Genomic DNA, 16095 nt, shown 5'->3' on the forward strand with positions numbered 1-16095 from the left:
GGAGACTTAATTCATTTGTTAGACATTTTTTTGAATTCTGATTATCATTTGGAAAAAGCTGCATAGACAGTAAATTGTAAGTCAGTTTTTCATGCTTTGTTAGTTTTAAATTGGAAATGTTGATTTGCTTATACAAAGATATGTGTTGATTATATTTAATACATCTTTATTTTACCGTATATATTTTTAAATTAAAATGACATACCTTCTGTGATGATAATTTTATTAAATAACAAAGACATAGTTATATCTAAGAGCCCTTAACTTTTAGGGTGGTGTTATTCAAGGTAACTAAAGTTTTAAGTTACTATAGGAGAATGTAAAAAAATATTCTTTATTATCTGTTATTTTACTAGTGGGTTGAACATCAAAGTTCCACACTAGCTTTGTAGCAGTTTATGTAGCAAATAGTAGCATATGTTTTAAGTCAGAAGTTTTAGAACTTGTACCAATCTCAGTTTTGAACACAGCTTTAGCAAGCATGCTATGGTTTTAAATAATACATGGTGGTAAAATTAGCTCTTTAACTTTTTGCTACTACAATTAAAAAAATGCAAGTTCAGAGATGTCTTTTCTGTTATGTAACTTGATCACCAGTTGTCATTTTGGGGCAATTTAAATGTATCTAGGAGGTAGATTATGATATTGCTTTCACAGCTGCCCCATTAATTCTTTTCTAGATTTTATAAACACTGTGAATTTCATAGAACTTCAGTTGATGTCCTGAAGTGTGTTTTCAGAAAATAGAAAGCCAAATATGTGTTTTAAGTGCACCGAATGATTTTCATTTAGAATGAAGATTTTCATATATGAATATGAATGCAAATATAAATATCCATATTTTTTCATGAGTTATTTGCAAATACAGAAATAAAAGCATTCTGGGTATGTGACAATGTTATCTTCTAAAACCTTACAAAGAGAATAACAGTAGTATGATTTTTTTTTTTAAGAGAATGAAACTGTGGCTTATCTTTTGATGTCATCGTATAATAAAGCCATCATCGAACCCTCATGTGGATATCCTAGACAAGAGGTTCTACATGTGGTCCCTTGATAATTGCCTAAATTAAAATATTAAAGGCCTAACAGCCGCTGTGTTGACCTTTTTCTGCCTTGCTGCAGACAGATGAGCTGCTGTTTATTAGGAAGGCTTCTTCCCACAGGTGAAGAGCTATGTGAGCTTTGCTCTTCTCTTCCCACCCCTTTACCATGTTGGGCATCAAAGTCCTGCTGTTCTAGCAGCTTCCATTAAATTCTTCTATCCTCAAAGCCCCTAGGACATGCTGGACTATCTTAACTATTTTGATTAGCTTTTAAATACTTAAGATTCCAAAACTTAAGCACAATAATTTAACAAATATTTCATCCTCAGCAACTGCTCATTTTAAAGTTTTACATGGCTAACCTCTGTGCCTTACTGCTGGTATCAAACAGGGAGATGAAAACAAGAATCAGTGATGTACTAACTAACTTGTTGGCTGGTTAACAGCAATCAGGTTCTTCAAAAGAATATTTTGAACTTGTGCTATTTCTTTTTCCCCCGTGAAAATCACAAAATCAGAACTCTAATTGGGGCTGTGTCCTTACAAAGGAAAGCCATGAGAAAAGCTGTATAAACATTAAAGTCTCGGGGGACTAACAGTAACAGAAAAAACCCCACATTTTACAGTTGAGAGGGTGAGGCAAAAAAGGAAAGTGTTACAGACATGAAAGCCACAGGACCAGTGTTCCTATGGAGCTGATGAGCAGAGCTCCCGGGTCCTGCTGCATGGCTTGACTGGGGTCCGCATTGGAACTCTCGGAAGAGTAGAGTGGGGAGTGTGATTAGAAGGGGCATCGTTCATGCTCTCCTTCAGTTGGAAAGCACCATCAAATAGCTACAAACACATCCCACGAAAGTGATGTATAAAGTTTTTTTTGTTTGTTTGTTTGGGGGTTTTTTTGCTCTTTCTTAGTTCCTTTGTTTAGTGGGAGAACAAAAAAATATGTGTTGTACTGTATAATAATAGATCAAGATAGTTTGGTCTCTCTATATTTTTAGATTGTTATTCTACTTACTGGGAGCTAAAATGTTATTTGAGATTGAAATTATCCATCTGCTTCATGGAAATTAAATTTGTTGTTAGAAAGATAGCTTCACAATATGAACTTTCTTTTCTTTTCTTTCTTCCTCCCAGGTCCGGGTTGATAGTGGCATCCAACCAGGAAGTGATATTAGCATTTATTATGATCCAATGATTTCAAAAGTTAGTTCGACTTCTTAATGATTTCTTTCAGTTTTCTTCTGAAGAGACAATGGACATATATAATTTAAAAGTCTGGGAAAAGAAAAAGTCTGGAATGGGTACTTTATCTGAATCATGTGCTATAATTAAACAAATAATGATGGCCACTGATGGAAAAGTGAAAACTGAGCAGCTTTTCTTTCTCTTAAGAGAAATTTCGACATTATGTTAGTTGGCAACACTCCCTCCTCCCCAGTGAAATCACCCCATCACCCCATCACCCCATCACCCCAGTCGCCACAGTAACAAGCTTAGCTAACCAGTGGCACCAACCCAGTCCACTGCAGGGAGGAGTTACGTTGCTTTCTGGCTAGTGAACATTGTCCAAGATGAAAGTATGAATGCAGGTGATGTCAAGGAGTTGAGGTGATAGGCTGTGTTTGTTAAAGGACTTTTCACCTTTTCTCTTCAGTTTTTATGAATTACTAATTACTTATGTAGATTTAAGATAATTAAATTTTGTGTAAGACTCTAAGATGTCTTTTTGCTCCCTTTTTGAAATTTGACTTTCCAGAATATATTAACCAGTCTACTTAAAATTTTAGATCTTTTGACATTTTCAAATCTTATGGTCTTATAAAGTGTAAAATTCTTACTATAGTGTTTGAAACTGGATTTTATTTAGAATATCCTATTTTTTCTAAAGTGATAGACCTGTATTGAAGGATGACTTCTTTACTAAAACCCCTATTTCTTTTTCCTTTTCTTTCTTTTTTTTTTTTTTTTTTTGACCATGACGAGTGGCTTGCGGGATCTTAGGTTTCCTGACTAGGGACTGAACCCGGGCCCCAGCAGTGAAAACTCGGAGTCCTAACCACTGGACCACCAGGGAATTCCCAACTCCTATTTCTTAAGATTTTTCTTTCTTCCAAGTGTACTTTTTTATGTAGTTGTAGTAAACAACCCACTTCTTCATTTTTCTTTTTTCACTTAAGTTTTTATACTAATATTGTTAAAGTGAACTTTAGGTATTTTGTTTGTTAGAGAAATACTATTTAATTAAAAAATAAAAAATACAATAAAATATTATAGATAATAGGGTTCCATTTTTAGATGAATACATTTCTGTTCAGAAAAATGGTCTGCAAATTAATTTTCAACCTGGCTTGTTATTGAACAGCTAATTAAATGTACCAAAAAATTGGAAACTATAGATTGACTAACATAGTAACCAGAAAAATAGTTTACGAATAGTTCTTATTGCTAATTTATAAAAGGTCTAACACATATAAATAGGCACAAAATCATATAGAACAGTAAGATCTTTCTGTTTTTCCAATATAAGAACCCTTTGCTTCTGGGCTATATTATGTGTAAAATTAGCTATTCAGGGCGTCATACGTGAAGGGAGAGAAAAAACAAATCTTGCCTAATCCTCCACTATCCCAGATGTTTATATCCCATCCTAAATGTTCACAATTTTGATATCTTTCGTCTTAAATTTTTATATGCTTGTTTTTGTTACATTTTGGTTTACCTCAAATAGCTCTTTTCTGTGATAGTGAAATCTCGGAGAAAAGTCTGAAATAGCTTGATTCTAATATTTGTTTACTTAAAAAATCTTAATTGACGTAGTTTGTACTAAAAACTGAACCACTGTGAAATTTCAAAATATTTTCTGGAAATCTGTTATGAAATATTTTAATTTTTACTAGGATGAAATGTTTGACTTACAGATAGATAGATCTATATCTATATAAACTGCTTTGTTTGTTTGCTTGCTTTTAGTTAATCACATATGGTTCTGATAGAAGGGAAGCACTGAAAAGAATGGAAGATGCACTGGATAATTATGTTATTCGAGGTAATAACAAACATTTGAGGTTATGTTATTATACATTGAGTCCAGGTCTAGAAAACAGCTTGAAGATTTATTAGAGAATTCGATAGAACATTTGCTTACTATGCGTTTAAATAGAAATAAAAGCTTGAATTAAACTGACATACTAATTAAGAATAGGTATTTAATTTTCTGTAGCAATCATATACTTTCCATATACATCTGAAATTAAGTTATTTAATTAAACTTATGATTGATGACTTCTCCTGGATGCACATTTAGTATTTTATAGACTCTTCATTCTGGAGTCTTTTATTGTCTAGTGCAGCTTGACAGCCAATTTGCTATATTATTGTCTTTGTGTTTTTGTATAGTTTTGAAGTTTGAAACTTAAAAATGTATGGAGATTTAAACCATAGTGACCCACATTTGACTACTTTGAGAGTAGAGGGAATGGCTCTTTGCTTCTTTGAATTAGAGCAAACTATAAAATATTTTCTAGCAAATGCAATTCTCTTACCTCACGTACATACAGGTTAATTCTAATGTGTAACAAAGTGTGATCCTACAAGCCTTTAGGGTGTGTAGTGATATTGGTATTAGGAGGAGCCATTAAATTTAAATAATTAAAGTTATACTTATTTCCCTTAAGGAGTGAATTACAGTATAAATTTTATTAGCAACTTTCATTAGTAATGAAAAGATCATTTTACTTTAGCCCAACATAAATTAACATCAGCTTCAGAATAATGGAGTTTAATATCAAATTTAAAGTGTGAAATATAAGTTCACTTTGAATTGTGAATGAATACTGTGGGTCTAAGAACACCCGTAAGAAAGACTGGCTGTATAGTTTGGCTCTTTTCTGGCTCACTAAATATAGCAGAGAGGCTGAGAGGCTATATTTTGGAGGCTGAAAGGTGGGACGGTGGTGGAGTATGACTACCCAGCCTGTTTCAAGCCCACGTGGAGCTATTCTGCAATTTCAAAAAGCCTCCTTTTGAGTGGATACAGCCCATAGGTTGAAAGTCTTGACAAGTGACTGCAACTTCGTGTGAATTAGAAAAAGTGCTCTGTTCTCTGGATGTCTCCAGCCCTGCGACAGGGAGCCCAGCTTAGCAATGGAGCATGTCAAACCCTTACTTTGCCCCTTTGACCAACTTCCTTTGTGCAGTGAACAGTTTGGACAATAGCGGTCCAGGACAATTTAGTGACTCTATTTTTACACATCTACCTTGCCCTGCTAATTTTCATCTGATGGTAGATAAGTCATGCAATCCTCACTTGTCGTCATGTTTTCTCTTCCAGCTTTTCTTTTGTTAGGTCAGGAGAACTTTCTTCCCTCCCTTCCCTTTTACTGTCACCCTCTTTTCTTCCCATCTGTTAATTAGTGATGGTGATTGTATCTAATCTCATGTGCTAGTGATTCACCTCCATCCATGAAAGGAAAGCTTTCAAATGAACCTAGGTGTAATTTTAAGAAGTACCATTAACATCCAGAGCCTCTTAGAATTTGAAAATTTCCCTTCACATTCTTTCTGGCTATTTCTCTAGCTCCTTTTTAGCCTTAACGGTAGAGTATTTTCTGGTTTTATAACTCTGCTGTGTTCTACCATAAGCAGCAGATGCATATTTTAGCTGTACATTGGTTAAGTAGGCCTTGAGAGGTTTATAGCCCTATGGAAATAATATTGCCACAAAATTATTCTTGTGCATGTTTGGAACACACATTTAATTCGGGTGTGTGTGTGTGTGTGTGTGTGTGCATGCGTGCGTGTGTGCGCTTAACTATACATACGTACATAGACGTAAACAAGGCACTTGGCAAGATTATTCCCAGAGGCTTTTAAAGTATTTGTAAGAGTTTTCTATATGTTCCCCCTGCTGCCCCCACCCTATCATTGAATTTTTTATTGTGGTTGTTGAATTATTAGTTGGTGGTTAATTTAGGTTTCATTCTAATGAGCTTGAATGGTAAATTCATGAATCTGAGATAGTCAATCTGAGTAAGAATATTTTGTCGTGTCATATCTCTATTAAACTTTGATTTGGTGTAACATAGTGGCATGGCATATGGGCAGTTTGTCAAAATATTAAATTAGCATTGGTCCCACCTAAAAGTTTTTCTTCTACTGTGTCTGGCTTCTGAAAGGAATATTCCTTTATATTTACAGAATACACCTTCTTTTTTTTTTTTTGCGATACGCGGGCCTCTCACTGTTGTGGCCTCTCCCGTTGCAGAGCACAGGCTCCAGATGTGCAGGCTCAGTGGCCATGGCTCACGGGCCTAGCTGCTCCACAGCATGTGGGATCTTCCCGGACTGGGGCACGAACCCATGTCCCCTGCATCGGCAGGCAGACTCTCAACCACTGCGCCACCAGGGAAGCCCCATATATATATTTTTTTAAATGAACATGTTTTCCACTAATTTACTTATTATACTTTATGTATAAGTACACAAGTTACTATATTTTTTAATTCAGTGACTTAAATACAAAGTAGGCTTGCTATTATTCTCCTAACTTTAAATATATCACGTGTAAAGCAAGATATATTTTACTGTGCAGATAGATTTTTCCAGGCTTGGTCTGAAATTTCTACCTTTGATTTACTGTGATAGAATAGAAAGAAATCAGACAGGCCTGGATTCATATCCTGTCCTGGATGCCATTTAGTAACTATGTGTCTCTGAATCTCACACTCCACATTTAAGAGATAGAGTGCGAGTTTCTGCCTTATAAATTAGTGGTGAGGATTTAATGAGGTTCAGTATGTAGAAGGGCTTGGCAACAGTACTGCCTTGTAGAGTTCAGTAACCTTAGTTCCCATCTTCTTTTCTCTCTCTCTCATTACAGTTGCAAAACCACAGGTTTAAAAACTGCATGTCATAAATCATTATCAGTCAGTTGGTGTTATGTGAAATTTATTAAACTGTGGATAATAAGCCATATCGAAAGCCCATTTTAGGCCATTCCCAGTACTGTGTGCTGAGTTATATGCTTTCATTGCCCCCCGTTCTACTGCCTTATTCAAAGCATTTACCATAACTGTAATTAAAGCATTAGTTGTTTAATTAATTGCTAAATGTTGGATTATCCCATAAGAATATTAGGTACATGAGGGCAGTGATGGTGTTTATCTTGTTTATTTGTGTATTACTGGTGCTTAGCAGTTCCTGATACATGGTAGGTGATTAATAAATATTTGTTGAATGAGTGAATGAATAAGTGAGAGATACTATCTTTATTTCAAAGAGTTTCTAGTATACTTGGTATGGAAAATACATAAGATAAGTGTAATATAAATTCATAGGTGCCATAATAGTGGAGTGAAAAAGTAGAGTGGGAATTCAGAGGTGGAGAGGGTATCTTTCTTTTCACACCTCTCCCTTTTTGTCCTTTGAAAGTAATGTGAGTACTGCTTTAGGACTCATAGATGACTCTTTTGAGAATATTTTACTTGTGCTTCCTTAAAACGACTCCTCAGAGGAGCAGTATTTTTAAAAAGACTGGTAACTTACCATGTTGGTGAAGTAAAGGTGACGGGCACACTCAGGCGTCTCTGAAGTATGACCTACTGCTGTCTTCTGGGAAAATAAACTGGCACTAAGTGTTAAAAGTACATGTCCTTTCACCTAGCTGTTCAGTTTTTGGGACTCTACCCTATAGTGTTAAAAGACTGAATTGTGAGATGCTGTTTACAAGGACATTTACAGCAGCCTTGTTTGTAGTAGCCAAAATTCTGACCAGCCGCAGTGTCCACCAAATGGACATATCTTCATTATAAAATACTGTGCAGCTGTGACTTGAAGTCATGTCTGTATGTATTATTAAAGTAGAAAAGCAGTTTGGAGAGTAATGCAAGCTTTTAGTTAAAACCTTCTTGTCCTAAAATATTTTTAGTTATGTTTGGATGAGCACAGAGAAAGACGTGGATATATACACATCATATTGAAATATATATTATTTTTTTTAGCTCAAAAGAGGGAGGTGGTTCTTGATACATAGCCCCCAGACTTTTAAATTTTAGGCATTTTCAAACCTAGAGAAAAGATGAATGGATAGTACTTTGCACATTGGTACACGCTTCATCTAGATGAATTGTTAAACTTTTCTACATTTGCTTTTTTACTCCATCTCTTCCTTTCTTTGTCTTCTCCCTCCCCTTCACCCTTCTCTCCTGTTTTTTCCCCTGAACTATTTGACAGAAAGTTTCAGACGTTATGACATATCACTCCTAAATGCTTCAGAATGCATCTTAAGGGTAAGATTATGTTCCTCCAAAACCACAATACCATTATCTCACCAAAGGAAATTAGCAGCAATCTCATCTAATGTACTGTCCATATTGGAATTTCCTCAATTGTTCCCCACAGTGTGTTTTTTACCTGCTTTTTAGCCCCAGCATGGTCCAATCAAAGTTTATATTGGTTATGTCTCTTTATTTTCTTGCCCTCTTTGTATGTCTTAACATGAACTCTTCAGAAGAGTCAGGGGCAGTTGACATGTAGAATGTCTTACATTCTAGATTGGAAGTTTCAGTATTGGCCCAGAGAAGGCACTTGGGAAATAAGCTGGAAAGATGGGGATTGCCGTTGGAAAGTGATGTATTTTGAATTGGTGATTTTGAAAGTGGTGCAGTTACTGAACACTAGGTGATTTCAGGGTGTGATTATGGGACCAGGTGGCTAAAGTGGAAGAACAGATTATTTGACATGAGATCCTAAGAACGGAGCCGAGATAATGTCGTGTGGATCATCCACATGGGTGGTATGAGTTAGGAGCAGAGGGAAGGTCATGAGTTGGGTAACATAAATTCTTTAGAGAGTATTGCACTGTGGCAAGGATGTTGATAGATGACAGAGAATTGGAGAAGGTTTTCCTGACCAGAGAAAATAAACCTCAAGGAAACGGAAGTTTTTCCAAGGATTAGAAGAGGTAATGTTTTGTAAGTGGCAGTGAGGGTTGCTGGAGAAGTGAGGTCCTTGACGACGTTGAGTATTTCAGTTGAGGGAAGGAGGTGAGTGGAATGTCCCATGAAGATGCCGGCTCTGTGGTAGACCCAACTGATCATGGAGCGCGCTCTCAGAAGGTATTGTGGAAAGGCCTGGAAAAGAGGGAGCAGGTGTTTGGGGAGGGAGGAGGTAGTTGAGTTATCTGAGGTTCTGAGGATGGGCAGGGAAGCTTGTACTTCCTGTAATGGATGCAGAGTCCCTGAAGTAACAGCAGTGAGCACTTGGGCTCAGAAAAGTGGTCTCAAAGGCATTCTGAGGGGGCTGGGTCTGTATACTTCATCTAGTTAACTTTTGAGTCTGTTTATTTTCCTCTGGCCCTGTAGTCCCAAGCCAACACTATCTATATCATGGATGAGTGCAGTAGCTTCCTGATTGGGTTCTCTACAAGTACTTTTTACCGCATCAATCCATTCTTCAGTATGCACAGAATAATCTTTCTAAAGTACAAAGCCAGTGATCACTTCCCTGCTTTAGTGTCCTCCCATTGCCTCTGCATGGACTCTGCAGTCTGATTTATACCACTTTCTCTCAGGCCCCCTTTTTTCCTGCTTGACTGTTGTCTTCATTTACTGGTATGCACTGTCTTCTTTCCACCTGAAGACCTTTCATGGGTAAGCTAGTCTAAGCAGTTGTGACGGTGAGAATCAAAAATACAGTGACCTAAGAAAGACACAGTTTAATTTCTTTTCGATGTAACAGTTGGGAAAGGGGTTGTCAACGGCCAGTAGGGTGACTCACACATTCACAGCAGATGGTTTTCATTTTGGGGCCCAAAGTGGCTGCTTTCATGCCCATCATTCAGCCTCAGCAGGAAGAGAGCAGGGACAGGGGAGTTCACGCTCACTGTTTTTCAGGGCATAACCTAGAAAGCACCGTTTATTTCTGCTCTTGTCCTATTGGTGGTTAGTCTAGGTGGTCATACCTAGATGCTCGGAAAATGGGAGATGTAGTTGATACAAGGTGGCCATATCCTCAGGTAGAGTGTAGCATTTCTCCTATTAAAGGAAGGAAAGGAAAATAGATATTGGCAGACAACTAGGAGAAATAAGAATATATACATGTATCTGCTCATTTTTGGAAGCACACACATGTACACAAGTCCAGAACTAATAAGATGACATACCTGTAGGAGGTGGAGGGACGATCTGGTGGAAGTGATTGGGGGATGGGAAGCAGTACATGGGCTGAAAGGGAAAGACTTATTTGATTATACATTTTTGTATATTTCTGACTTTTAGATCCATTTTAATATTTTAAAATAAATAAAATCATTAATGTTCTGGTGGAAAAAACTCAAAATGGAATACAAACAGATGGACGGGACTGTATGAATAATACAATCATGCTGAAGGAGGGGGACAAAAAAAGCTAATCTAAATAACTTTTAATAGTATTTTTACTGGATACCCTCAAGGCAGAGATAAAATATGTATAAACAAATATTAAACTCTAGTTAGTAGGTTTGTTTTTCCTAGTTCATCGGTTAGCAGTTCTGAAACCAGTTTATGTATATTCTGGGACTGAGGAAATAAACACATGTATGGTGGATAAGAAGAGCCAAGTTTCTCACTGTCAGAGAAAGGAGTTACAGGTATGGGAATGGAAAAGTGTGGAATGAACCCCATGGTGTTGAATTGGAAGTTCAGTGTGAATTCATACTTCTTAACCTAGATTGAAAGATAAATATATAACTATATGTTACCGCATTTGTAATTGTGTGTGTGTACATACATACACATGCCCTCTAGCTGAGGATTTCTCAGCTGCAGCACCACTGACGTCTGGGGTAGAACACCTTTGCTGCAGGGAGTGCTGTCCTGTCCTGTACATTGTAGGGTGTTTAGCAATACCCTTGGCCTCTACCCAGTAAATGACAGCAGCATCGCCTCAGTTGTGACAACCACATACTTCCAGACATTGCCGTATGTCCCCTGAGGGGACAGTCATGCCAAATGATTGAGAACTGCTGTCCTGCTGAGAGGTCATAGCAGCACTGACACCCAGAGCAAGGAGCACACCAAGCACCCAGGTCTTGTTTTCTGAATACCATCCCCCCATAAATGGAACCTGCACTCCTTGACAAAATGGCTCCTTTCAGGAAGAGTATAAGATGAGCCTGAAAGATATTATATAAGAATGTAATCAAGTGTTCAAAAAATGGTGATGTGTCAAAAAGACACAGGAACCAGCTTTCAGGGGCTTCCGCTGGCCAATCTGGGAAAGACCTCAGCAACAAAATGAATAATGCTAGCAATAGATTAAAAGCCATGAAATAAAATATAAGTCCATGAGTTTATACTGATACAGATAGGTAAGAAAGATAGATGAGGGTGGAGCTCACAGCTCTCCCTTACAGCAGATTTTAAACTAACAAGGATAGAAAAATCAGTACTTGGCAAACACCAAATTGTTTGGGTAAGAATCATCAATGATTGATGCTAAAATTAGTGGATGAAAGTATGATGAGAGACAGGTATTTGCTTAGTTTCATAATATCACCTCAGGTGATAACTAATTAATTACAATGGGACAAATAGTACCTTTAAAATGGAGAAACCTAGCAACCTACCCAAATGATTAAAATTAATGTCACTGGTAATGGGACAAATCAATATCATGCACCTCTTGATATGATGCACTGAAAAGTACACATTCTTTCTGTGGTATTCTTGCCAAAAAATATGTAACATGGATATAATCACGAGGAAACAGACAAACCAAACTGAAAAAAAGTGTACAATATAAATGGGTTGTACTCTTGAAAAGGTCAAAAAACAAAAAAAAGGATCAATTTATCTACATCAAAGGAAACTAAGGACACATGACAACTAAATGCAACGTGTGATCCTGGATTAGTTCCTGGACCAGAAAAAAAGTTTTCCTTTTGTAGTAAAGGTCATAAATAGGACAACTGGTGAAATTTGAATAAGGTCTGTAGACTAGATAATGATACTACTATCAGTGTTAATTTTTTGATCTGGTCATTGTACTGTGATTACAGAAGAGACTCTACTTGGTTTTAGGATATGTACACTGAAGTATTTAGAGGTAAAGTACATCTTATCTGCAATTTACCTTCAAATGTTTAAGAAAATTGTGTGTGTGTACACATAAAAAGACAGAGAAAGAGACAATGAATGACAAAGCAAGTAAATGTGGTCAGATAATAACATTTGGAGAATCTGGGTAAAGGACATACAGTAACTCTTTGTACTATTTTTGTGAATTTTCTATAATTCTGAAAATACTCCAAAATGAAAAGTTTTAAAAAAATAAGTGAAGAGGAGCGCGTGCTCCCCTCCTCCCAAAGCTAACATTCAAGGAATAAACACAGAGAAGCATTTGTGATTTGTAGTTAAATATCATTCATCTGACTAATTCTAAAGGATAGAGGGGTTAAAAAATTGTTTTATGAAGTACAGAAAGTGGACAGTTTACTGTTTAGTTTGATAACTGTTTAGTTGTTCAAATGATTTTTTCTTTTTTCCCGAGCTGATTGTGAGCTTTTGTTAAGATAAAGATTCTTTAGAGCAAAAATGTAATTTGGTTAAAGTTAATTTCTGAGTCCCCATGAAATACGCAGTGGCTTTTGGCCTCTGTTTGATCCTGGCAGTGTGTGCAGCTAATGTCTGGCCAGTGTTTTGGAACCAGCAGGCAGTCAGGAGAAAGCTGCTCCTAGGGGTCCTCTCTTCTGTGGCCTGGTCGTGATTTCCCATACAGATGGGACCTCATGAACTTTGGCAGAGGTCATCCTCAATTCCCAGTCCAAATCTCAGAGTCATAATTTTTATGAGTATGTGATTAATAATATCGTAAAAGTTATAAACTAAGCCTGAGAGTACCTCTACTATCTGCTTATTGTTTGAACAAGATCAGTTTATATAATAGCATTGTCTTAACTGAAACATGGAAAGTAAACTAAATACAAAATGGTAACTTTCAGATATGTAGGATAGCTTAGTTCAATGCTTTTTATCATTTATCTGATCTTTTGAGCTTTTAGATATAAAATAATTTTTGATTATTCCCTTATTTGGCTTTAGAATTAATTAATATTCAGTAGTTTTTGGAGCAGTCAGTTGAGGGATCTAGATTTTGGTTGTCTGCCATTAACTATTGTTTTACCTTACGATCCTTAGGAAAGAATAATAGATAATGACTAGTAATATATAATATTGCATAGTAATATGTAATATTTTACTCAGAGAACGTTAAAGGGAAAATGCTCTTATGTATTAATTTTATTCCTGAAACACTATTTAGCAAGGTAAAAGTCTATATTTTCATGCTGTATTTACTATTCAAGTAGAAAGATTTTTAAAAGTCCATGCTTCGTTTGTGTGCTTTAGCAGCTCTGTTCTTTGATGTCCAAAATGTAAATTAATATTTGCTTATGATTCTTTTGAGTTACATTTTCTAAAATCACCTTTTTCAACTTTGAATATGGAATTAAAGTAGAACATCATTTATCCTGTAAAACTGCATGCATTTAAATTTTTTGGATGTCATGGTCATGAATTGATCACTGGCATCAGAAAATAATCTTATTTTTGTTCAAATTATCATTAACTATTTCTGAAAGTTATGTTGTATTTTACTGAAGACAGAGTCTGATGCCAACTATTCTGGCATTGGCCACACAGAGAGCAAGGCAATTTATACCAGCATTAGGCTGTAACAGGAAAGCCAGTAGAGTTTAAATACAGAATATGGTGCACGTAAAGAGAACAGTATTATTTTTATTTAACTGGAGGAAGAAAGGACAGAAATTCTGAGGGTTAGAGTGCCTGTCTAAGTTATTTACTGTTTATGCAAAAAAGCTTATAAATTGAAACATTCTGAATCGTTAATTTGTACATAAGAACATTGTATTTTGGAAATAAAGTTGTAGCCGCACCTTGATCTTCTAACATTCATCCTGTCCAGTCTCTCCTTTAGGATCTTATTTTTTTCCAAAACTTCAGTTATTATATACAGATAATTCACACATTGCTGGATTTGTCTTGCATTTCTGTGTTTCACATTCTGTTCTGGATTTCTTCATGTGAATGTCCACCTCCATGACCCCTATATTCTGATGTATACACATTCTAATCTGCATGCTAGTCTGAACTCTAATCATTTAGACATTATCAGTCTCATCTCACAGGCATCTCTAATTTAACTTGCAAAAGATGCATCAGGTTTTTTCCTTTCAACCTTTTCCTTTTCTGTAAATACTATTTTCAGTGTTGCTGCAGAGCCAGAAGTTCGGGTGTTGACACTTGACTCATCTCCCCCATCCTTATGTCCACGGAATCACCAAGCCCTGTTTGCCTCCCAAATATCTTTCAACTCCGGCTGCTTTTCTCCTTCTGTATTGTCCACTCCCTAGCTGTGGTCTGAGGCCTGACCATTTTCAGCTTTTCTCCTGCAGTTGTCAGCTTGCTTCTTTCCATCTTCGGTCTTGACTCTTCCCAATCCCTTTTGCAGTAGCAGCGAGAGATTCCTGGAATGCACAAATCTAGTCATGTCTACCCGGTTTCAACCACTCTGGGTGCTCTCAAGGTAAAGTGAAATATTTGCATGGCTGTCAGACCCTGAATGCCCCTGTTTGACTTTTCCGGTGCACCGTCCTCTTTGCTCATACGTTTTGGCCATGGTGTCCTTCTTTCAATCCTCTTCATAGAAATACCTGGTGGTATCCACTTACTTTTTACCACAATGAAAGGTCTTAGATACTTTAAGTTCCTCCCTAATATTACCCATCTTTGTGTCCTTCTGCATCTTTCTCTATTTTCTTTCCCAGCCAGGAAAGTTTGTGTAAGTCACAAATACTTTCCTCTTCCTGGAACAACACATCTGTCATTTACTGTGCATATAAATCTCTCTGGCAAGTTGTAACTCTTTTCTTCTAAAGTGGTTTAGTTTTGTCTGTTTGTAAAACATATGATAGAGGGATTCATTTCCCTTTTATAGCCTGAACTCTTTTCAAGGAATATTCTATTTAAATTCTTGCCTACCTAGTTTGTCTTTCTAAGCATCCTAACACTTTGCTTTTAATTAATTGCTCTTCATTTTTGTCTATCAAAATATCACCTATAATACAGGCAAATGTCAAATTTTTGCAGTGATTTGTTAGATATATTGATGCAGTTAGAAGTTTTTATACCTTTCAGTAATTCCTCATAGAAATGTACATAATTACAAAAGTCCTTCAAAATGTTAGTCATTGAATATGGGCCAAGTCATTATCCACAAAGCAAGGTTGGGATAACTGTGCATTTCTCCTGGGCATGTGCTGTGAAAGATATTTATTAGATCATTGTCTAGGATAACTTCTCCCGTGGAATATTTGTGTAGCTAAAGGAATAGCATTAAAATTTGAAGTTTGGAACTTTCTCTAAATGTTTTGAAGTAGTTTGAATAGATTGAAAATTGGCTTTTATAAAATTTTAGACATGCAATATCTTCTGAGTCAGGAAGAGAGTTGCTCAGAATTTTTCATATGGTTGCTAGTATGGTCTAGTACAAAGGGATGCATAGAAAAATACCTGGAAGGCTGTATTAACTTGTTAACATTTGTTGGCTCAGAGATAGGAAGTCATATCAAAAAGTATGACCTTCTCCCCCGTATGTACACATTAGGGTACAGGGTAACTGCTGTAACAAAGATTCTTAAATCCAGTGGTATAAATAAGATAGAAATTTATTCACTTCTCCCTTAATGGTCTGGCTGGTCCGTGCTGATGGGGTGAGTTAGTTTCCTGTGCTCATTTCAGGAGATACACACACATCTGTCTCTTCCCCCTCTGCTCATCCCCACACTTACCCTGTTGCTCCTCTTCATCTGCATTGCCAAAGCTGAGTTCCTGCTGTATCAGGAAGCCCTTAGGAAAAGGGAAGGAAAGGAAGTTCTGGCAGTTCTTTTTTTCATGTAAATGGGGCTGGAGTCGGATACATCACTTTAACTGTAGTCTCTTGTCTAGGAATTGGTTTGCCATGTCTAGCTATAAGATAGATGGGGAAATGG

At 36.6% G+C, this 16095-nt stretch overlaps 1 protein-coding gene across 1 annotated transcript in view; it reads left to right on the top strand.

The window, feature by feature from the left end:
* The window catches only part of PCCA (propionyl-CoA carboxylase subunit alpha), a 354456-nt gene that overhangs the window by 177434 nt on the left and 160927 nt on the right, over positions 1-16095 (top strand). The window contains exons 15-16 of the mRNA XM_060128689.1: positions 2181-2249; positions 4017-4092. Of these exons, the coding sequence (XP_059984672.1) occupies positions 2181-2249; positions 4017-4092 (145 nt within the window). The remainder of the gene's footprint in view (positions 1-2180; positions 2250-4016; positions 4093-16095) is intronic.

This window comes from Lagenorhynchus albirostris, chromosome 18 (genome assembly GCF_949774975.1).
Source record: "Lagenorhynchus albirostris chromosome 18, mLagAlb1.1, whole genome shotgun sequence".
In the NCBI taxonomy this organism is placed as follows: Eukaryota; Metazoa; Chordata; class Mammalia; order Artiodactyla; family Delphinidae; genus Lagenorhynchus; species Lagenorhynchus albirostris.